Source organism: Bubalus kerabau, chromosome 2 (genome assembly GCF_029407905.1).
Source record: "Bubalus kerabau isolate K-KA32 ecotype Philippines breed swamp buffalo chromosome 2, PCC_UOA_SB_1v2, whole genome shotgun sequence".
NCBI classification, from domain to species: Eukaryota; Metazoa; Chordata; class Mammalia; order Artiodactyla; family Bovidae; genus Bubalus; species Bubalus kerabau.
The window spans coordinates 110,623,951-110,647,968 of NC_073625.1; the positions used below are offsets into that span (position 1 = coordinate 110,623,951).

General features: G+C 39.4%; 1 protein-coding gene across 2 annotated transcripts; it reads left to right on the forward strand.

The window, feature by feature from the left end:
• Positions 1-3,387: 3,387 nt before the first annotated feature.
• TIMMDC1 (translocase of inner mitochondrial membrane domain containing 1) lies at positions 3,388-23,107 on the forward strand. Of its 2 annotated transcripts, none has more exons than XM_055568285.1 (7): positions 3,388-3,824; positions 7,130-7,295; positions 10,546-10,634; positions 11,571-11,638; positions 16,964-17,042; positions 20,331-20,441; positions 22,660-23,107. In XM_055568285.1, exons 1-7 carry the CDS (start codon positions 3,631-3,633, stop codon positions 22,808-22,810), a joined length of 858 nt encoding a protein of 285 aa, XP_055424260.1. In that variant the 5' UTR covers positions 3,388-3,630; the 3' UTR covers positions 22,811-23,107. The 2 variants fall into 2 exon arrangements, with proteins under 2 accessions (XP_055424260.1, XP_055424261.1); XM_055568286.1 differs by having other exon boundaries at positions 3,388-3,671.
• Positions 23,108-24,018: the final 911 nt, after the last annotated feature.

Sequence of the window (24,018 nt, forward strand, 5' to 3'; positions counted from 1 at the left end):
TGTCAGTAGGCTTCTTTGGGTCAGTTCTGAAGAGGATAATTCCCTACTCTGCACCTGCTCTGTGAACGAGAGCACACACGGATATGTAAAAACCCATCTTCTTGTGCCACCAAAGATGCCTTCACTTAACATAATCCCACTGCATCCCAAGGGAGGGTGTGCATGAAGCAGAAGGATACAATTACAAATCATTTACTTAATAATTTATCAAATACTTGAGCATTTACTGTGTACAAACAGTGGGAGATAAGAAAATGTTTACACCAGGCTCCCTAGCATGAAGTAGCTCTCTAGTTGAGATGACATAGTAGAAACAACAGTATGAGAGGCTGCATAGGCAGAAGGTGATTAAGGGGATATGAGGCCTTAATCATAAGGCCAATTATTCATAAAGACAATGTGGATTTGAAGTTTAAAGGTAGAAGACATGTCTGTCTGATGCAGATTGGAAACTTCATGGAGGTAAAAATTGAGTTACACTTTGAAGGTTAAATGGTCCTTGGAATTGTGAAAGTTTATTCTCTTTCCCTGTGGTAACAGTTCATATCATACGCAATGTAATTTATGTAGCAAGGGCAGTACCTAGAGAACCTAGGAGGGAAAGGGAACTTGACACCTGGGGGAAAGCTCATGATGGGGCAAGAGGCTATTGAGTTCTGTGGGCAGAAATCAGCAAGAGGTCTGAGGGTAGAATAGTGGTGGTTCCAGGCAGTGTGGTGATGGCACTGAAGTTTTTCCAATCCTTTACTCTAGTGGCAAAGGTATATCCTGGGGAGGAGCAAGCTGAATGTGAAACAGAGTGGTCCAGGTGAATTGAATAACACGTTTTGGTTTAATGCTGCTCTGAGACCCTTCGAAAAAACAGACCATAGAAAAGGGAGAGTATTTCCATAGTGGTAAAGGAAGGTAAAGAGAAGGGGGCAAAAGAGGATGAGATGGTTGGATGGCATCACCAAGTCAATGGACATGAGTTTGAGCAAACTCAGGGAGATAGTGAAGGACTTGGAAGCCTGGCGTGCTACAGTCCGTGGGGTCACAGTCAGACACGACTTAGCAACCGAACAACAGGAAAGGAAGGTAAACCCCAAGGGCTTGGAGCAGCAGGAGAGTAGGAGAGTGACTAGTCTGAGGAGCTGAGATGGAATAGCAGCAACAGTGTGAGCAGGCCTAGGATCTGGAGACTTCTTGAGTGATCAGATGACAAAGGGAACCTTAAGAAAGAGGCTTAGTTACCCAAATGAGAAGGCAGCTATGGCTTTAGCAAAATTTGCCTGTTAATCTCATTTGTATCTATAAGGTAGTGAGGGAGCGTTTAAGTTGTATATAAATGATTTCAGTAATACCTGCCCACACTCCCACCCTCCAATTAAAAGTCCTCCTCATCCCAGAATGATTGTGGAGTCATCTTAAGCATTTAGATTTTCCACATGTAGACTAGAAAGATTGCACAGCCATTTCCTTGAGCTTTCGCCTTGGGACTTTATATGGTGCCCATCTCTGCCTGTATGGGTTAGGCAGCAATCTGCAGCCAGAGCCAGGAGTCAAGGGATCTGAAGTCTTGATTCAAAGACATGTGAGTGTAGGTACTGGAGATACAGAAATGCACATACATGATCCCCGACCTCAAAGTTAGTCTACTGAGACACACAGTAAAGAGGAAAGCATGATGCAATGTAGTAAATGCTATGATGGGAACTGAATCTAATCCCGTCTCCCAGATACCAGAGATCTTCCTGGCGCTGCGACTAACTCAGCTAGTCACTGTTATCAGTCAGTTCCCAGCACCCTATCTATAGAATTCCAGATGTCAAATTCCAGAAATCTATTTACCTTATCTCACTAAAGAGTGTAACAGTTTAGACTTAAACCTAGAAAGGAATAAGGATGAGTAAGGATTGGCAAGGAGAATACATATGTTTGATTGCTGCTACTGCTACTGCTAAGTCACTTCAGTCGTATCTGACTCTGTGTGACCCCATGGACGGCAGCCCACCAGGCTCCCCCGTCCCTGGGATCCTCTAGGCAAGAACACTGGAGTGGGTTGCCATTTCCTTCTCCAATGCATGAAAGTGAAGAGTGAAAGTGAAGTCGCTCAGTCATGTCTGACTCTTGGCGACCCCATGGACTGCAGCCGACCAGGCTTCTCCGCCCACGGGATTTTCCAGGCAAGAGTACTGGAGTGGGGTGCCATTGCCTTCTCCGATGTTTGATTGCTGGCAGAGCTTAAATGAAATAACACAAACCAGTTTGAGAATATTTTAAATGCGTACATTTTAATAAGAACTATACTTTGAAGGGGGCAGGAGGAGAAGGAGACGACAGAGGATGAGATGGCTGGATGGCATCACTGACTCGATGGACGTGAGTCTGAGTGAACTCCGGGAGTTGGTGATGGACAGGGAGGCCTGGCATGCTGCGATTCATGGGGTCGCAAAGAGTCGGACACGACTGAGCGACTGATCTGATCTGATCTGATACTTTGAAGTATATGTTAATGAAAGCTGTAGTGGCAGGATATTATTGCTATTATAACTATTAAGTCAACACCTGGTAGAAATTCCAGAAAGTGTCCTGCCTTTTGAGAAACAGTAGCCATATAAACTAAGGGGAGTAAACCCTATCTTCTGGAGCCCAGAGCGGATTTCTTTTAAAAAGTGTTCTGGAGATCTCGGGGCACCCGGCACCAATACTCCTCTTCAATGCCTCGGTCTTTTCTGAAAACCAGAATGAACCCCGTCCAGCCTGGGAGTCTGTGACAGAGTAGTTTAGGATGCATTTGCCCAAACTGCCTTCCCCTTTCCGTACTCCACTTGTAATGAATACCGCACTTTTTCTTCTTCACGGCATTCTGCTGTTTTAAATGGCTTCCCTGATAGCTCAGTTGGTTAAGAATCCGCCTGCAATACAGGAGACCCTGGTTCGAGTCCTGGGTCGGGAAGATCCGGGCAGGACGCAGAGGCTACCCACTCCAGTACTCTTGGGCTTCCCTTGTGACCTAGCTGGTAAAAGAATCCGCCCGCAATGCGGGAGACATGGGTTCAATCCCTGGGTTGGGAAGATCCCCTGGGAAAGGGAAAGGCTACCCACTCCAGTATTCTGGCCTGGAAAATTCCATGAACTCTATAGGGCATAGGGTCGCAAAGAGTCGGATACGACTGAGCCACTTTCACTTCAGCGTAAGACCACATCTTCCCGCCTGCAATCTACCTACCACCGTGCTTCCCTGTCACAGAAGGGTGAGAAGGACGGAACCGGAGGTCAGACTGCGCTGAGCTTGGCTCCTTGCCACTACCTCATTTCCGGGGGGCTGGCCTGACACCGTCCCGCCCCCAAACGGAAGTGTGTTCGGCTCCGGTTCCGGCTTTGCCCAGTCCCGCAGCCTTTGCCCTTGTTGGGGAGGGACTTCCTGTCTCGTGTGTCATAGTACCTTCAAAGTTAGGCTTGACACCGAGGTCCTGTGTGTCAAGCGGTGTGTCGGCGAATACGGCCGCAGTTTAACTCGGGACTACTGTAAAGATACTCTCCCACTCCTTCTTGCAGTTACCCTCGCTCATCCCCCACCGCACTTCCGTGAGGCCTTGGCCTCCTAAGCGCCCAAGCGAGTGTCTGTCGACAGGTTCGGAGAGGGTCATGGAGGCGCGGCCGCCGGCCCCACGGAGCTTCCTCTGCAGGTCGCTGAGACCTTTTCCTCGGGTCTTTGCTGCCGCAGCTGTGGCCGCCGATCCCAAGGCTCTTGTAGAGGACCAGGAACTGTCTTCCTTCGTCTCAGAACCCCAGTACCCGGAATCCGGATGGGACCGCCTCCGGGAGCTGTTTGTCAAAGAGTAAACGTGCCTACGGTCTGTGGGGAGGGGCTACAAAGGAGGTGACCTGCAGCCTGGATCATCTGGGGCGAAGGACCCCAGGGTGGTGTGATTTATTTTTGCGGGATTTGGAGTTTAATATAATGTACCTCAAGCTTGTATCCTAACATTGCTATTTGGTAGTTCTATTGATTGACAGGCCGGTTTTCAGATGGAGAGGGTGAGACTAACTGAAAGGAAGAACTTTTAGGAATGTTTAGGGAATCTAAACATAGTCTTTAATATAATCCCCTGACTTTACAAATTAGAAGAATTAAGAGTAAGCTATTTAGTGACCCTAGAACCAACATCTGGAGGACTCCAGTATTCTTATTCGTGTATCACTTGATCCCAGATTCTGATGCTTCTTGAACAGTAGCCCTCCTCCCCGCTACAAAAATGGAGGTTGGAGAGAGAACACAGTTGTTAAAATTTTTACTCTGCCAAATAAGGAATGTATAAAAAAATAGTAGCAACTGTTGTTGCAAAGATATTAGCTGGATTCACAAATAAAGCGGTGTCAGAATAAATGATAACCCTTTCAATTGAATTAACTTTAATGGAAAACTCAGGATAATTAATTTCATCATTTTTATTCCTCACTTACCGGTAAAAGTTTTCCCTTTTTATGAAGTACTTAACCATGTACTGATGGACAGGGAGGCCTGCTGCTGCTGCTAAGTCGCTTCAGTCGTGTCCGACTCTCTGCGACCCCATAGACGGCAGCCCACCAGGCTCCTCTGTCCCTGGGATTCTCCAGGCAAGAATACTGGAGTGGGTTGCCATTTCCTTCTCCAATGCATGAAAGTGAAAAGTGAAAGTGAAGTTGCTCAGTCGTGCCCGATTCTTAGCGACCCCATGGACTGGAGCCTACCAGGCTCCTCCGTCCATGGGATTTTCCAGGCAAGAGTACTGGAGTGGGGTGCCATTGCCTTCTCCGGATGGACAGGGAGGCCTTGCGTGCTGCAATTCATGGGGTGGCAAAGAGTCGGACACGACTGAGCGACTGAACTGAACTGAACTTCCTATATACTACACTGTAGTATCAACTGGTTAACTTAACATTGAAGCTTTATTATGTTGCTGAAATAGAGCAGGGGAGCCAGTGGAATTGTATTTAATTACTTTCTTTAGATTTCATCATCTTATTTTAAAGATAATGAGGCCGCCCTTCCATTGGTCATTCCAAATTTATTTGAGATACTTGTGAACGATCCTATGTAGTACACAACAGAAAAGGTTTATTTTTGTTGATTTATTTATTTTTAATTGGAAATAGTTGCTTTACAATGTTGTGTTAGTTTCTGCCATACAGCAACATGAATCAACCATAGGTTCCCTTCCTCTTGAACCTCCCCTCCCAACCTCCCACCCCATCCCGTCTATGTAAGTTGTCACAGAGGACCAGGTTGAGCTCCCTGTGTTACACAGCAGCTTCCCATTAGCTATCTGTTCACTTTACATATGGTAATGTATATATTTCAATTCTTTATATACATTATATATAATGTATATATGTCAATTCTTCCTACCCTCACCTGCCCCTGCTGTGTCTATAAGTCTGTTCTCTATGTCTGAATCTCTATTCCTGACCTACAAATAGGTTCATCAGTACCATTTTTCTAGATTCCATGTATATGCATTAATATATGATACTCGTTTTTGTGACTTAACTTCACTCTGTATAACAGGCTCTAAGTTCATCCACCTCACTAGAACTGACTCAAATTCATTTGAAAAAGGTTATTTTGATCAGCTTTATAAACCACAGAATGTTGGAGCTGAAGGAAACTTGAAAGATAATTTAATATAACTTTCATTGTCCCCTCCATGTCATGGGTGAGGAAACCAAGGTTCAGAATGATTGTGATCTACCTGTAGGTCACTTCGCAGTGGATAACAGAACCAGAACTACAACCCCATTGTTGCTACTTATGGTCTAGGTCCTTTCCACCACTTTTCCCTGTTTGTTTACCATTCATTAGTTCCTAGGCGCAATCATGTAACCCCATAGAGTGTCTGTTGATATTATGAAGAAAAAATATTGCTATGTCATGGAATTTTTCAGAGGATGAAAAAGAGGATATCGTATGCATTTCCTGGCTTGTTAAATCTTAAGCTCTTTTTTCATTTTCTCTTTTCCGAGTTCTCCCACTTTTTATGTAAATGTTTTTGGTTTTATTCATTATATAAGATAAAATATAAAGTTCAGATTATAGCAGTTTTTCCTATTGATATAAGAATTCATTTCTTAAGAAATTTTATTTAGGTTTCTCTCTTGTATATGTGGGAACTATAAGAACTCACTGATTCTGATTTCAGAAATGTGATTGTTAGAATTAGATAAATTATATAGAATTAGAATTAGATAAACACTTGTACAGTCTCAGAAGAAAGCAAGTTAGCAGTTTGTAAAAAATTAATATTCAGTAGTTTACTTACATAGGAGGACCATTACTTCTAGTAACTAAACACTTACAAACTTAGCTGTTTGTTAGAGCAATTTCCAGAGGACATCTTGGAAGCTGCAACATAGCTTCTAGTTTCTAATGCTTTTGAGATCAATAGATTGAATGAAATGGTAGCTTTTCCCATTTATTTTAGGTTGGTCTGTGCTGCCCACTGCATCATGAGCTTTCTCATTCAGTGGTCTTCAATAGATAGTACAGGCCCATCTGAGCATGACATAAAAATTAAATATTCAGAAAGATAAAATTTTGGGTTTTTTTACACATAGGTATTCATTCTTGCATACATTGTCCTAAAATCTCATAAGTTTTTATAATTTCCAAAAGTTATCTAAAAATTCAAAAAGGTAATTGTTAATTCTGCATCCAGTTTACAAATTCTTTCTGTTTCCAAGGATATAGTATGGCTGTAAGAGTCATCAAATAAAATAACCCTTTAAAAAACCTTTTTATTGCAGTATAAATAAAATATGCACCTAGAAAAATGTACATAAGTATACCTGTCAGTGACTTTTCACTAAACATAGGTCTGTATCCAGCCCTAAGAGACTGTTAACAGTGTCCCAGAAGCTCCCCCTTGTGCCCCTTCTCTGTCACTGCCTTCCTAAGAATAACTACTAATTTAACTTCTGACAGTTTGACTGAGATTTGAGCTACTTGTAATATAATTATTTAATTCATCAGAAGATTTAATTGGTTCTGTCCATCATGAAAAATTTAAGTCCTGTTTAGCATTTGGGATAATTCTGATCAAACTGTCTTTTGGAGAGCAGTATCCATAAACTAATCCCAAACAACATTGTCTTTTTGATGTTTTAGTGAACAGCAGAGAACTTCAAAAGAACTTCAGGATATTTACAAGGCAGCAATTTCAGCAGGCATCGTCGGCTGGGCATATGGGGGAATACCAGCATTTATTCACGCTAAACAGCGCTACATTGAGCAGAGCCAAGCAGAAGTTTACCACAACCAGCTCGATGCTGTGGTATGTACTGGTGTTCTAATAGTGTTTGGGGACATGCCAGTTTTAGCTGCTTACTTTATACTTAATCATCTAGTTAGGTAGTAGGGTTGAGAAGATTCAGGAAACAAAGTCTGTTCTCAGCAACAATGGAAGTGCTAATGCTAGAGTGCATACTCAAACCTTGTGAGACCACTTTTCTTACTAGAATCGATCACCACTATGGCTCTACTTTCTGAAATATATTTCTAATCTCCTGATAAATCATCAAGGCTCAGCTGTAGTAAATTTATCCTATTCACAAAACCTGTATGCAGTACACTAGCTCACACTAAAATAATCATTAACATTTAGAGCTTTACAGTTTGTTGAGTGCTGACTCATTTGCTGTATCTGACATCTGTATATCAGTTCTGTTGTCCTAGTGAGGAAGTTATGGCTCAGAATTTTTTGTTTTTTAAAATTTGTGGTTTTTTTTTAATTGTGTCAAGTTTTAAAAGTTGCAAAAGTAATGCCAGTGTCCTGTAATGTCCAAGAGGGATTGGTTCCAGGACTCCTGTGGATACCAAAATCCACAAATGCTTGAGTCTTTTATTTTAAAAAAAACCGTAGTACCATACGTCCTTCATATCCATGGTTCTACTTCCTCAGGTTCCAAATCTGGGGATACAGAGAACTGACTGTACAAAGAATTCCTGTACACCTTTCAGTCAGATTCCCCAAATGTTAACATTTTACCACATTTGCTTTCTTATTATCTCTGTATAAGGCATGATTTATTTTTTTGTGAACTGCTTGGGAATATGTTTTAGACATGGTGAGTGCTTCAGCATATATTTCCTAAAAAACAGACATTTTCTTACATAACCACAATATTATTATGCAGTTCAAGACATTAATACTGATAGAGTACTATTATCTTATCAATGGACTTTATGTAAATTTTGCTTATTGTCCCACTAATGTTATTTTTAAAGTAAACAAGTTATTAAAATTTTTTTTCTGGTCCAGGATCTAGTATTGGATCAGATGTTGAATTTGCTTTTTGTGCCTCTCTAGTCAGTCTCCATTAATTTGGAACAGTTTTTCTATTGTTTTTTGACTTTTATGACCTCAGTATTTTTTAAGACTTGGGCCTTTTATTTTGTATTGTAGAATGTCCCACAATTTGGACATTTGATGTTTTCTTGTGATTAAATTTCACGTAAGTGTTTTCACAGGAATACCCTACAATTGGTACTGTATCCTTCCCAGTAAGTAATGATAAGAAGCATGAGATACCTATTTGTCCCTCTACTGGGGATACTTTAATCACTTAGTTAAGATGGTCCCTGCCATGTTTATCCACTATAAAATGATTTGAGTTTTTCCCTTTGTGGTTAATAAGTATCTTAGGAATACTTATTAGATACTTTGAGACTATTCAAATATCCTATTTTTCATCAATTTTTCACCCTCTGGTTTCAGTATTCAGTGCTGATTCTTTCCTAAAATAGTTATTACTGTGGTGGTAACCAGCCATTTTGTAATCCCATCGTCCACGTATATTTATTGGTTAATATTCTGCTGTAAGGAAGAGCTTTCACTTTCCCTCTATTTATCTGTCCATTTATCCATTTATAATTTATTCGGTGTGGACTTGTTGACTTTTACGTTATTCTATGGTTTTATAATCCATTATTATCATCATTTATTTTGATACTTGGCATCGATTTAGACTGTTGGAATCTCTTCAAGCTAGCTCTTGTGTCCTTTTGATGATGTCCCCATTAGGCTTTGAGCACATCTTTACTTTGGAGCACAGCATGGTTTTTCTGGTTCATCTTTTTAAGCACCAGCCTTGTTTCTTTTAAAATGGTATTTAAATGACTCAGGGAACTCAAACAGGGGCTCTGTGACAATCTAGAAGAGTGGGATGGGGAAGGAGGTTTGGGAGGGAGGGGACATGGGTGTACCTGTGGCTGATTCTTGTTGATGTATGACAGAAAACCACAAAATTCTATAAAGCAATTATCCTTCAATTAAAAAAAAATAAAGTGGCAAAAAGAAAACGGTATTTAAAAACCAAGATCTGGGGCTAGGCATGCTCATTGCTACTGAGGTATGATGGTGTCTAGGCAGATAGAGCTAGGAAATGTGTATGTATGTGTGTGATTTATATACACTTTCATACATATATCTCTGTTTCTGTATTTGTCTACCTATTTACTAAAAGCCATGAATTTGCGCTGATACCTTTCAGAGAGGTTTTGACTTGCCCAGTATCATATAGTAGTTAAGACTACATCTAGGGATTCTATCACAGTCTTTAAAAATCTAGGCTTTACCTTCACAATATTATGCCAGACTTGCTTCATGGTGGTTAATGAAAATGAGTGGTGGAAACAGACAACCTAACTTCCAATTCTGACTTTATTCTTTATTGGCTGAGTGATCTTGATTAGAAACTTCCTCTTTATGCCTTTTAACACCTGCTTGAAGAAAATGTAAAGATTAAATGAGGTAATATGTTAGCAACTTTTATGTAGAAGGTGGTCAGTAAAGATTAGGTTTTTTTCCTTCCTTTCTTCCTCTCGTGCACATCTGTATTACTTTAATCCTTACCATTTATAGTTTACTCAGTGTTCCTTCTTTATTTTCTGTTTTTTCTTCTCCCCGCAATTTCTTGAAAAAAAGCATGTCTAATACTGATTTTGGAAGGACTGAGGCTAAAGCTGAAACTCCAGTACTTTGGCCACCTCATGTGAAGAGTTGACTCATTGGAAAAGACTCTGATGCTGGGAGGGATTGGGGGCAGGAGGAGAAGGGGACGACAGAGGATGAGATGGCTGGATGGCATCACCGACACCGATGGACATGAATCTAGGTGAACTCCAGGAGTTGGTGATGGACATGGAGGCCTGGCTTGCTGCAATTCATGGGGTCGCAAAGAGTCGGACACGACTGAGCGACTGAACTGAATTGAACTGAATACTGATTTTGTATCTGTCATAGTATTTGTCATATAAATTCTTAGTTGCTATTTAATTGATGAATTACTTGGTTGACACTGCATTTCTTAGTTCCTTTTATACCCTGTGATAGAATAGAGTGCACATGGTACATTTGCTTAAGTTTCAGTAATTGAAGAATGATAATTTCTAGAGATTTTCTATTGTTTCTATCTATTTAGGTGTCCCTACCTATTTCCTAGCTGACATTCCTCCACCACAGTTTTAGAATAGGGAAAGTATCAAGGTGTCTTGGAACCTCACAGCCTTTTTATTAACTTTAGCAATCTGCCCATCGTGCTGCTACACGAGGCTTCATCCGGTATGGCTGGCGCTGGAGTTGGAGAACAGCCATGTTTGTGACTATATTCAAGTAAGTTCTCTGAATCTCATAAAGGATTTTAGGTATTCTTTTAGGAGCACATTGTTTTAACAAATGGAATTATAAAATCTAAACACCCATATAAAAGTAATCTATGATACCTTTTTCTTAAGAACTTTTACCTATTTATGCAAAAGATTCGTCCAGCTGTAGTTTTGTGTCAATGGGTGATGGTCTGCCAGGCTTCTCTGGTGGCATAGCAGTAGAGATTCTGCCTGCTGTTGCCGGAGATGTGGGTTTGATCGTTGGGTTGGGAAAATTCCCCTGGAGGAGGAGGAAGCAACCCATTGCGGTATTCTTGCCTGGAAAACTCCATGGACAGAAGGAGCCTGGAGAGGTATAGTCTGCTGCTGCTGCTAAGTAGCTTCAGTCGTGTCCAACTCTGTGTGACCCCATAGATGGCAGCCCACCAGGCTCCCCCGTCCATGGGATTCTCCAGGCAAGAACACTGGAGTGGGTTGCCATTTCCTTCTCCAATGCAGGAAAGTAAAAAGTGAAAGTGAAGTCGCTCAGTCGTATCCGACTCTGAGCGACCCCACGGACTGCAGCCTACCAAGGCTCCTCCATCCATGGGATTTTCCAGGCAAGAGTACTGGAGTGGGGTGCCATTGCCTTCTATGGGGTCGCAAAGTGTTAGACATGACTGAGCACCTTGCACAACTGAGCACGCATGCACATGAAGGCCTGCCAACTAGTATCAAAATAGATACAGGGTTGCTAAATCAGAGGAATTCTGCAGAACTTTACTTTACTTTTCTGTTGCTTATTGGCATATTATAGCAATCTGAAACACACTCACTGAAGGAGCCTGCTGGAACCAGGGATTGACGTAGTAGGCTCGTCTAAACTAACACCTATCACTTTAGTGAAAGTTAAAGTCAAGAAGGTAATTGAGATATGCTTTAAATTTTGTTTTCTTCTTCTTAGTACAGTGAACACTGGTCTAAACGTTTACCGAAATAAAAATGCCTTAAGCCATTTTGTCATTGCAGGAGGTAAGACATTTTTGTTCATATTTCAATCTCAAATATGGTTTAGGAAACATATAAGGACTTATGAGTCATGGCTACTGAATTCTTTGGTTGGCTTCTCATCACATCTCATTTAACATTCATGCAAGATATATGGAAAATGTGCTTGGTCTTTGGTATATTTAGTGAACAAAACAGAAAAAAGTCTTTGCCTTCATTGAGTTTTATCATCTAATGTCTATGGGATAAAACAGGTTGCTATGATAAAAAATAGGTGGGGAGGTAAGATCTAATGTGGACAGACTGATTTCTAAGGAAGCGACATTTAAGCTGATAGCTGAAGAATGGAAAAGAGCAGGCTTTGCAGAGAAGAGTCGCCTAAGCAGGGGTAACGTCAAGGGTGAAGGCTCTAAGGTTTCTTAAATGTAGGATAATATGACTGCAACATAGTGAATAAGGGGAAGAAGTGGCTTGAGAGAATTGTGAGGTGAAGTAGAGAGGAGCCAGATTTTTTATGATAAGAAATTAGATTTTGTTTTAAAGCGCTCTGCCTCTGGTAGACATGCCCTCTTGAAAATGAACATTTTAAAAAAGTGTTGAATATTTTAATTACATTTCTAGTACAAATCCAGTACATTTACCGAAATGTAAATGAAGTTAACTGCCATTTAGATGCAAACATTCACTAATTCATGTATATTCCCTCACATAAAAAAACATACATATACTTCACATAACAGTTTTTTACTTTTTGTTTGGAAATAACTTCAGGCTTATAGAAAGTTGCAAAAATAAAAGTAATACAGGAGCACCATGAGCAGTATCCTTTAGTACAAAGATTCTGTTACTGTTAAGAACTTTTTTAAGCTCCCCACCCCATGCCTATCCTGTCTCTATTTTTTTCCCCATCAATTTGCCATGAAGTGATGGAACCAGATGCCATGATCTTAGTTTTTGAATGTTGAGTTTCAAGCCAGTTTTTTCACTCTCCTCTTTCACCTTCATCAAGAGGCTCTTTAGTTCCTCTTCACTTTGTGCCATTAGGCTGAAGTGACAGACTTTATTTTCTTGGGCTCCCAAAGTTACTGCAGATGATGACTGCAGCCATGAAATTGAAAGACGCTTGCTCCTTGGAAGAAAAGCTATGACAAACCTGGACAGTGTATTGAAAAGCAGAGGCATCACTTTGCCAGCAAAGGTCCGCAGTCAAAGCTGTGGTTTTTCCAGTAGTCATGCATGGATATGAGAGTTGGACAGTAAAGAAGGCTGAGCGCCAAAGAATTGATGTTTTTGAACTGTGGTGCAGGAGAGGACTCTTCAGAGTCTCTTGGACCGCAGGGAGAGCAAACCAGTCAATCCTAAAGTTAATCAGTCCTAAATATTCATTGGAAGGACTGATGCTGAAGCTGAAGCTCCAGTATTTTGGCCACCTGATGTGAAGAGCCAACTTATTGGAAAAGACCCTGATGCTGGGAAAGATTGAAGGCAGGAGGAGAAGGGGGCAACAGACCATGAGATGGTTGGATGGCATCACAATTCAGTGGATGTGAGTTTGAACAAACTCCAGGAGATAGTGAAGAACATGGTGTGCGGCAGTCCATGGAGTTGCAAAGAGCTGGACATGGCTAAGCAACTGAATAACAACAACCACCCACCTCTGGCTGCAAAGCATGTGGAATCTTAGTTACCTGACTAGAGACTGAACCCAGGCTATTGGCAGTTAAAGTGCAGAGCCCTATCCCCTGGACCGCTAGGGAATTCCCAGTTATTAACATTTTAGCCCATTTGCTTTATCACTTATGCTCTTTGTTTTAGGTGCACTCTCTCTTTTTCTGTGAATACACAGGCAAACACATATACATAATTTGAGCTTAACATTTTAATGAAAACATTTAAAAACATGAAATGAGAAATAGGTATTAATAGCATTGGAGCAGCTAGAACTTGCCCTGTTTTAACTTGTGAAAAATTTTACATGGATATTCTATAGTGCCTATATCCAAAGAAAACTCTTGTGTTTCTGCCCTCACTTGCTCCTATTTACTCCTGCCATATGTTTTTTGTCATCTACTCTGTTAAATTCCAAAACTGGAAATCAGTTAATGATGTGGTTCTGCCCTTTATGTCCCCTTTCCGAACTTCTGATTCTGTCAGTCTTATTTCTTAAATATTTGGACTCTCTCACCTCCTCTTTTCCCACTGCTACTGCAGGTTTTCCCTGTTTCTCATCTTGGTTTGCTTCAAACCTCTACTGTTATCTGACTCTTTTTGAAATATGAGTATGATTTTAGCACTTTTCTGCTTCAGATTCTTCCTTAGTTTCCTATCACACTAAGGTCGACTTTTTTTTTTAAGGTCGATTCTTGACCTGACCTCCATGTACCACTCTTGCAAGAGCCTTATAATCTACTTTGATTTCTCAAACCCAGCATATTCTTGCTTTACAGGAATTCTTGCTTGAATCCACCTTTCCACTCCCATAACTAATTTTATTCAGCTCCGTACTTAACACATGTCTTTCAAGGTTGAGTTCATCTGTCTGCTTCAGCTTCCTCAGAGGGTTCTTCTAGCTCTAAGTTTCCTATCTTGTGTATCTTTACCCTGTGTTCTCATAATTCACTGTGAACAGTTTTATCAAAGCATTTATAACACTGTGTTGTAGCAGTTTACTTGTTTTGCTTCCCTACTAGACAACTTCCTAAAATTCAGAGAAAGTGTTTGCCTTTTATGTCACAATTGTTTGATAGCAGGGTAGAGTAAAGGTTTCTCGATTGAATGTAAATATTATTAAAATAAGAATAGAGAAATAAATATGATAGAAAATATATTTTTATCTCAAACCAGCAACCAACATTAAAATAAATAATATAACACTAAAATTAAAAAAAAAATTATCCTGAAGTTAGAATCAGGTAAGGACATCTTCCCTCACCACTATTAGTTGGTATTTGTTTGAACACTTAAAAAAGTATTTTCAATATCCAGAGAGCTTGGCAAATCCTTTCCTCCAAAAGTAATAATAAAGTTGGACAAAATTATCAAAAACAACCCCTTAAAGATTCTGGAACTGAGCAAGGGCACATAACAAATTGAGAAGCATTTATTTAAGAATTTCTACTAAATCTTAATAAGAACAATGGAAGTCTGTAGTGTTTCAGCCTGAGGCTGCTCCCACCTAATGCCCAGCTCCATGATACAGAAGTTCCACAAGTGCAGGGCAGGCTGGGAAGACCAATACTAATGTTGGAGATGACTGACTTGATTTGGAGCAGAGCACAGAAAATTCTATGCCTAAGGGTGTTGCTGAAAACAATAGCAAACACTTAGGAAAGAACAACATCACACAGCTAACTGGAGGTTTTGGTGGTGTTTGGGGCAAGCAGTCAATTAGTGGATAAAGTAGAATTCTACCAAAGACATCCAGAGAACCAGAAAGCCAACGGAGACTTCATTAAGAACCTACTAATCCCCAGAACTCCGGAAAGTTACCTGTCTGTGTAAGCGCACTCAGGAGAGACTGGTAAGGGCCCTAGCAGGCTGCTTATCTGCTTTATTGTAAGGCCTCATGAACACAGAAAGTAAAAGCCAGATTTATAAACTGCCTAAACCTTGAGTGCGTTCTTCAAGCCACAGACAGATCCACTGACAAAAGGTGACAGCCTTACTGGCTTAAAATGTGTACTGGCTGTCTGCCAAGCTAGTGTGATTCCTAGGAAGCCAGAAATAAAAGTAACAACTGAACAGAGACCTCTACTGGCTGCAATCTACTAAACAAGAAGACTAAGACTCCACAGACTTGTTCCAGGCAAATCACTATAGCAAAGAACCACAGCCATGCCCCTATAGGAAGATACTCCAGCTCCAAGAAGCAGACAGAAGACTTCAAGCGTTTACAATAATTAAAATGCGATGATAGTTATCAAACAATATATCACTAAAGATAGAAATTATTTTTAAGAGTCAAATGAATATTCTGGAGTTGATAAATACAGTAATGGAAATTAAAAATTCACTGGAGAGAAGGCCCTCAACAGCCAGTTTGAGAGAGCATGGGAGAATCAATGAACTTGAAGATAGATTGATATAGGTTATCTTTTATGAAGGACAGAATTTTTAAAAATGAAGACAAATGAATAGAGCCTCAGAGATCTGTGGGACACAATCAGTTCAGTTCAGTTCAGTCCAGTCGGCCAGTCATGTCCGACTCTGCGATCCCAAGAACCGCAGCACGCCAGGGTTCCCTGTCCTTCACCAACTCCCAGAGTCTACCCAAACTCATGTCCATCGAGTTAGCAATGCCATCCAGCCATCTCATCCTCTTGTCCCCTTCTCCTCCTGCCCCCAATCCTTCCCAGCAGTAGGGTCTTTTCCAAGAATATGAATAATGGAGAGGAAAGGAAAAAAAGGGAAGAAAAAGAATTTTAAGAAATTATGGCCACAGACTTCCCAAATTTGATGAAAAACATTAATCTACACATCCAAGAATCTCAACAAACTCCAGGAAGAATAAATGTGAAAAGATTCACACCTAGACACACAATAGTTACACTGTTGAAAGATAGAGAAAAATCATGAAATAGAAAAGTTACAAAATGAATATATTATACTTAAATAAGAAATATAAACCTCAAATGTTAATGTTTAAAGATGTTACCACCTGAAATGGCATTTGTTGTTTTGTGCATGGCGAAAGAGGAAAATGAATGGACATCTTGGGTGTACAGTCTTAGTGGTGAGGAAAAAGGACCTATGCTCCAGCCACCAGGTGGCAGTGCCGGCCAACTGCCCACTTGCAGGTCTGCTGGAGAGGTGACGCTTAGCAGCACAGAGCCGGTGAGGCTGAGGACGTCCCTGGTGGTATGGCCTTTCTACTGTAGGAGGCATGGGTTCTATCCCTGGTTGGGGAACTAAGATTCCACATGCCGTGCAGTGTGTCCAAAAAGAAAAAAGAAAGGGCGAAGCTGGGGGAAGACATGAACTGCAAGTGGCTAGTGAAGATTTTTATTGTTTATTTGGAGAAAACGTTCCTTAAAGCAGGAAGAACTAAAAGAGGTAGAAGTGAAGAAATAACAGATTTTTAGGGTGAGGTTGGCAAAAAAGCAGAATGAGAAGAGGCTGGGTCCATAGAACTGACTGAGCAGTTCTGTTAGTTTAAGGGACCTTTCTTCCTTTGAACTTGCAGAGTGGATAAGAAGCTGGCCGTATGGGAAGTCTAGGTTGTGGTGATATATTAATGTTGGGTTCAAAAAGCTTACTTGGAGATTTATGTCCTTATAGAAGGAACATGTTTAAATGGAACTCTGGTGTTTAAAAATGATTTGATACTGCTCTTTGTTTCTTTTAAAATAGCTGTCACAGGAAGTCTTTTTAGAATAAACTTAGGCCTGCATGGCCTAGTAGCTGGTGGCATAATTGGAGCCTTGCTGGGGTAAGTATTAACATATTTTGACTCTAAATTAATATAACATTAATTCATTAATGCCTTGCCTGTTAAAAATCTGAATCATTTCTAAAGAACAAATTTAATCCTTAGAGGATTTAATCCCATAAAAGATCTCTAGTCTTGTATTGAGTTTCCCTGGTGACTCAGTCAGTAAAAAATCTGCCTGCCGTGCAGGAGACCAGGGTTCAATCCCTGTGTTGGAAAGATCCCTTGGAGGAGGGCATGGCAATCCATTCCAGTATTCTTGCCTGGAGAATCCCCATGGACAGAGGAGCTTGGTGGGCTGCAGTCCTTGGAATCACAAAAGAATTGGACGTGACTGAGTGACTAAGCACGGCACAGCACAGTCCTGTATTGGTAGTAGCTTTGATTGTCCAGTTCTGATTGTATCCCAGTTGTTGATTTTACTTCTGGTCTTCACTGGGTAAAAACTGTTTAAATATCATTAACACCTGAAACTGAGGTTTGAACAAAGATACTTATAAAGAGTAAGAAAAAGGAATAAGGAATGGCTAACAATCACATTAAAAAAAAAATGGGGTTAGGTTTGTTTATTTAGTTTAATAAATTTTAAGACTTTTCTTCTCCAACTTTTTACTTTGAAACATTTCAAACCTGTAGAAAAGTTGAGGTAATTAGTATGTTGAACACCCATATAACCTTCACTTAGATTCACCAGTTGTTCACATTTTTCCATATTTGTTTTCTCTCTCTCAGTATTTGTGTGGGACATGTGTATATTTCTTTTTGTTTGAACCATTTGAAATATTTGAGACCTCACAATTCTTCAGCCCTAAATATGTCAGCATGTATTTCCGAGGAGAAAGAATATTCTCCAATGATTTCACAGTACAATTATCACAATAAATGATTTACCATTGATTCAATACTATTTAAGATAAAGTCCATATTCAGAATTCCTGTTATTACAATAAGGCTCTGTGTGTGTGTGTATGTGTGTGTATAATATATAATTTTGTAGAATCCAGGATTAAATTGTATTTTGTTGTCATATCTCTTTAGATTCCTTTAAGCTAGACTAGTTCCACACCTGTTTTTCCCCCAGAATATTTCTCAGTTTTGTATGATTATCTCCTCCTGATTAGATTTAGGTTTAATGTTTTCATCAAGATTACAACATAGGCAAAGTTGTGTCCTTCTCAGTGTATGTCAAGAGGCATATTATGTTACCCCTTGTAAGTGATATAACTTGATATATTAGTTTTCTGTTGCTGTGTAACAAATTAACCACACACTAAGAAGCTTCACTATCCATTTATTATATCATTTTCCTGTAGGTCAGAAGTCTGGATGGGCTCAGATGGGTTCTCCTTAGTATTTCACAAGGCTAAAATCAAGGTGTTGGTCAGGCAGGCTCTTACCTGGAGGCTCTGTGGGAAGAATTTGTTTCCATAAAATTCAGATTGTTGACAGAACCATTGTGGCTGTAGGTCTGAATTCCCTGTTTCCTGGGTGGCTATCAGGGACCACCTTGTTCCTAGAGGCATCCACATGCCTTCTCCATGCCCTCTCCATGTTCAGACCAGCAGCCAGCATGTTGAATCCTTCTCATACTTTGAATCTCTCTGACTTCCATTCTGCCACCAACTGGAAAAAACTCTGTATTCAGATGGTTTACACAGATAATCTCCTTTTTGATTAACTCATTCATCTGATCAGTAACCTTAGTTACATCTGCAAAATCCACTTTGCTGCATAACATAATTTAATCATGGGCATAATTTCTGATCATGTATTCATATTTGAGAAATTAGGGTAGGAAATTTGGGGGGACCATTTTAAAATTCTGCCTAGCACATTTGGTATCTACTAAATTTCGCCACTGCAAAGTTATCTTTTCCCATTGTGTTTAATAAGTAATCTGAGGGATGAGGTAGTGTGAATTACCTACTGTCCAGCCATCTTTTAGTGGTTTTAATGATCCATTGATGATCCCTAATGTAATCAGTTATTATTTAATATAAAACTGGTTACAAAATGTTGATTTGCTAGTTTTGTCATTTCTTCTGTCTTTATTAGTTGGCATTCACCTGAATAGAAAGAAGAGTTCTCCATCACCTTCCAAATTTGTGTTAAAATTCATCATGTGATGATCTGTTGCTCACTTTTGTTTTCTTGTTAATATACCAACTTGGTTTGAAGGGGAAAATTGTTGAAATTAGCTGCAAAAGTATGTTTTTATTGTGGTTAAAAAACACACATAACATAAAAATTACCATCTTAACCACTTTTAAGTGTACAGTTCAGTAGTGTTAACTATATTCACGTTGTGCAACAGGTCTCCAGAACTTTTTTGTCTTGCAGACCTGAAACTCTGTACCCATTAAACACTGTGTTCCCTTCCCCCATCCCCACACAGGCTTTGGCAACCACCTTTCTACTTTCTGTTTCTGTGATTTTGGCTACTCTGAGTAATTCATATTAGTGAAATCATGTATTTTTCCTTTTGTAACTGGTATATTTTGCTAAGCATAGTGTCCTCGAGTTTCATCCATGTGACAGGATCTTCCTTTTTGGGACAGCATAACATTCCATTGTATATACAGTTCCATATTTTGTTTATCCATTCATCATCAACAAACATTTCCACATAGCAAAAATAATTTTTTAAATGTGGTTACAATGTTAAGTAAGGAATTTAAGTTGTAGCAGAGTCAAAAACTCCCTTCTCTTTGAAAATATGAACAAAACCCTCATCATTACTGTGATAATTGTTATGTAAGTCATTTTCTCAGTGGGTAACTATTGGCATTCTGGGTAAGACAGTTGTGCCAGACTCTTGAATTTTAGGATACTTTGGCAGCTCCAACCCCTAAAGCCAGTAGCATCCTTCTCCCAACCAAAAGTACCCTTCACATTTCTTGCCCCTTACAGGGTCTGGTACCATTCCTGGTATGAATTTCTTTTCTGAGAAACCTTCAATATAAAGCTGCTAACTAGAACTTATAAATATATTTTTTACTAGTTTATTTATCTTTCATGATTAAAAAAAAAAGAGCCAATTTATAGACCTGTTGTTTTTATACCAGTTAAATTTAGGATGTTGCAATAATTGTTTTTCCTGTTATTCGGACCAGGAAGGAAATTATCTTAATATTTTTTAATTGACAAGGATGCTTTAACTGTCAAGTGTCCCTGCACCTGTCGGTGAGCCAGTGGTTTGCTTGGTGTTCGTCGTGCCTGAGCAGACTCTGTCATTCTGCATGGTCTCACGTCTCTTTCTTTTAAATGTTCCCTCTGTCTCCTCCTCAGCACTCCTATAGGAAGTCTGTTGATGGCACTTCAGATGTACTGTGGTGAAACAGTTCAGGAGAGAAAACAGAAGGATCGAAAAGCATTCCAGGAGCTGAAACTGGAAGAACGGTAAGGAGTGTGTTAAGACTGGATTGTTTGGGCTTTCGTGTCCGCAGACTGATGCTTTCTAAAACAGGTACTCTAAATTGCTGCTCAAGTCAAAGACTTTCTTTTTACTGAGTCTTTCACTTGGTACCCTACTTGGTCTTTAATATCTTTAATTAAGGAGAATGGAAAAACGAAAGATACTAAATGAGAACCTTTCCTTAGATACTTTTTTTTTAAGTTAAATGTTATAAATCTTATTTGGTTGCATATTTTTTCTTTTCCTATGTTTGTGACTGCATTGGAAATTATATAAAGGAAATGAAATGAATAGCAGTGAGTGAGTTTTACTTGGCTTTACTTAAAAGGTGATATCCTTGTTTACACATACGTCTATGAACATTACATAGCATGTTAGGTCTCCACATTTAATTATTATACTTCTTGCTGTGGCTTCAATAGGTGTTAGGTACATATAGTGGCTGTTCACAGACTAGATGCTACTGAGAAAGATGCAGACTATCGCTTGTTCATATGAGTCTCTCCCTGGGATCCAGTGATGGCCAACTTCCTGTTATTCTTTGTAAGATCATCGTAATAGTCTGCCGTCTAGCGCTTTGGTACAAATGATTCTCATGGTTCTGCTTCCTGCCCACTAAGATGACATCTGCTGCTGCTTCTTTGGTAGTCTGGTAGATAAGAAGTCTTCTTTTTCCCTTGGTTTTATTTGAAACTTCCATTTGTGCTACACACACACACACACACACACACACACACACATACACACTCACATAGACATACATGGAAATTCTTAATATCTATAGATCTGTTGTCTAAGGACTTAGGTACTATAGGAGAAAAAGCATTGATTTGGAGCCAGTGAAACCTTGAAAACAAATCTTAAATACCAGTTAGACTATTAATTCTATGAACACAGATGTTTTCCTTAACTTCAAGCCATCAGTTTTCTCAGCTGTTGTAAGGGCAGAATCACACCACAGTGATGTTTGTTCTGTTCCTTCTTCTCCATAGTAAGAGGGTGAGTGAGATATGGAGCTATTATAAAGCACTTAAAATTCTGAATGCCAGCTTAAAATTTGATATTATGGAGGGTTAAAAGCATAGAAGCATTAGCTTATTTCTAGTTCTTTAGGTGTCATGAGACTTCTTTTTTAAAAAAGAATCTTTGAGAAAGGAGTTGGAAAAGTAAGGAAAGTACATGATTATTTGAATCTGATATAGGAAGTTATAGAAGAATTAACATTTGGAAAAATATGAATAGTATTCCAGTCAGAAAAAGGAAGCCAGAAAAAGAAAGTTAGAGAAGTTGATCAGTTATTTAGAGAAGGAAAACCTCAAGAATGGGTAAAAAACTGGGTTTATAGGAATGAAAGAGTGTTTTGGCAGAAGGAAGTAGTGTCCCTGTGTCAGTGTCAGAAGTGTTTAGGTTATTTATATGTATATAATATATATGTGGTATTTCTGAGGACAGTTAATAAATAGTTAAGAACTTTTTAAATGTCTGCTTCTTTGCTTGAAAATAACTATAGTATAGAGAAATCAACAAAGTGAGAATCTAAAAAATTGCCTTAGCAGAAAATATAGAACACTGGCTATATGTTCCATAGAGACATAGAAGAATAAATGATCAAATATTCTTATGAAAGTCATAGGTGACCTTGATAATCACTTAAAGAAAGGAAGACACTAATACTTGACTTAGAAAAAGAACCAATCTCTTATTTGAAAATTAGATATTTTAACTCCTAGTAAATATACATCTGTAGTGGTGTCCTGACTTCTCTGTATCAAGATTACCAATGTTATAACCTTTGTGCATGTCCTACAAGATCTGTCAACAGAGTTTAACAGAGTGGCAGGGGGTTTCACATCCCCCTAGGCCCTGAGGGCAAGAGCACAGACTGGTTCCAAGGCTCACACACAAGCTCAAGGTGTTTTAGCAACTGCAATTCACTGCTGGGAGAACTCTGGAATATCTTAAGGATCAGAGCTACTGCCTTGGCAATGTCCATTTTGGTACTGTGAGACTCCTACAAGGGGCTTGTAAGTGAAACAGGTTATGAGAGAGGAGAAAGTCTTGTACTTGAAGTGCAAGGAGAAGTATTTGCTCATAAGTTGTAGGAGAGAATAAGATAAATACTATCTTTCTTAAAAAAGAAAAACTTTAAAAGCCAAAAAATAGAACAGCACTTGCTATATCTTTCTTGTACTTTCATTACAGGAAAGCCAGACTACAATTTACTGAGCTCCTCCCTGAAGAAATTGAAAGTAATTTACAGAAAGATCGATCCAAGGATGACGCTCAGAAAATTGAAGCACTGCTAAATCTTCCTAGAAACCCTTCATCAACAGATAAACAAGACAAAGACTAAACATGCTCTGGACTTGAAATTCAGTGGAGAGTTGAAGAGAGCTATGTCACCATGTCTATAGCATGCCAGTTGCTTGGGCTGCTGACACATGTAAGCACTGGCATCTGTAGTGACACAGTGACTTGCTCTTGCTTTTTTTTAACCAAAAATTGGGCTCTTGTACTCTTAACTTTACTCTTCCTTAGATTTAAGTACATATTTGTATCGATTGATCAATATAGATTTCCTTTCTCTGGATTTTACAGTAGTAAATTAAGATTTTCAAAAAGATTAAAGTTGAATTCTACAGGTTGTAAATTTATTCTTGTAACCCTTTATAAGAGTACTGTAGTGATCACTAGGAGAAGGAGAAGAAAGAAACAGGTAAGGCAGATGATCTGTGAAACCCCTGTACCCTTGGGTCCTAGAAACAGTAAGGACCTAAATGTGTAGTTGCGTTTGATTTTGTTTTAATACAAATCAGAGATGGTTTCTATGCCATTTGAAATAAAATAAAACTTAACAAAAAGGAAGTAGATAAGAATTATTAAAGAAACAGCCTGACCTTGTTCTCTCACCCAGTAATGCTGACAAGTATGTCTGCTGTAGTATACAAGAGCTGCTCAGAATACACTTGTCTCTATGCTTCCGGAGCTTGCTGCCTGAGAAAGAAGCTGCCCTGCAGAGTATAACTTTTACTAAATGAGAGGGCAGAATGGTTGAACCAAGTGTACTGAAATTAGAAAACTGCTAGTGCTTTGTTTTGGGGTTAGACCTCTTAGTTCCTACTCTGACAACATTGTTGTTCCCATGAGCAGTGTTTGTGAAGCAGCCTAGAGTAGTGGCTAAAGCTGTAGGCTCCGGAGGCAGACCACAGGCTTGGAATCTCAGCCCTGAGGCCTCCATGTGACTTACAGCCAAGCCATATTACTTTAGGTCTCAAGTTTTCTCATCTGTTAAACAGTATGTATCTCAGAATAGATACTAAATGAAATGATGTGTGTAAGACATAGCACAATACTGTGGCACACAGGACATTGTCTAACAACAGATATTAGCAGTTAAAAGGATATGAGAACCTCTGCACCAGCATAATCATCCCATTCATAAATTGCTGACAAATTGGCAGTTTATTGTTTTATTCATGCCCATGTATAGATTAAATCCTCCAAATGGAAATTATAAAATTAGATGGTTGGTTTTAAAATAATTTTATTAATAAAGTAAAA

What these genes read in the sequence shown, in the direction of transcription:
- TIMMDC1 (XM_055568285.1), top strand. Translation starts at nt 3,631, where the DNA reads ATGGAGGCGCGGCCGCCGGCCCCACGGAGCTTCCTCTGCAGGTCGCTG. An exon ending in ATGTTTGTGACTATATTCAA is followed by an intron (nt 10,635 to 11,570) that starts GTAAGTTCTCTG and finishes TCTTCTTCTTAG; the next exon opens with TACAGTGAACACTGGTCTAA. An exon ending in GAGCTGAAACTGGAAGAACG is followed by an intron (nt 20,442 to 22,659) that starts GTAAGGAGTGTG and finishes CTTTCATTACAG; the next exon opens with GAAAGCCAGACTACAATTTA.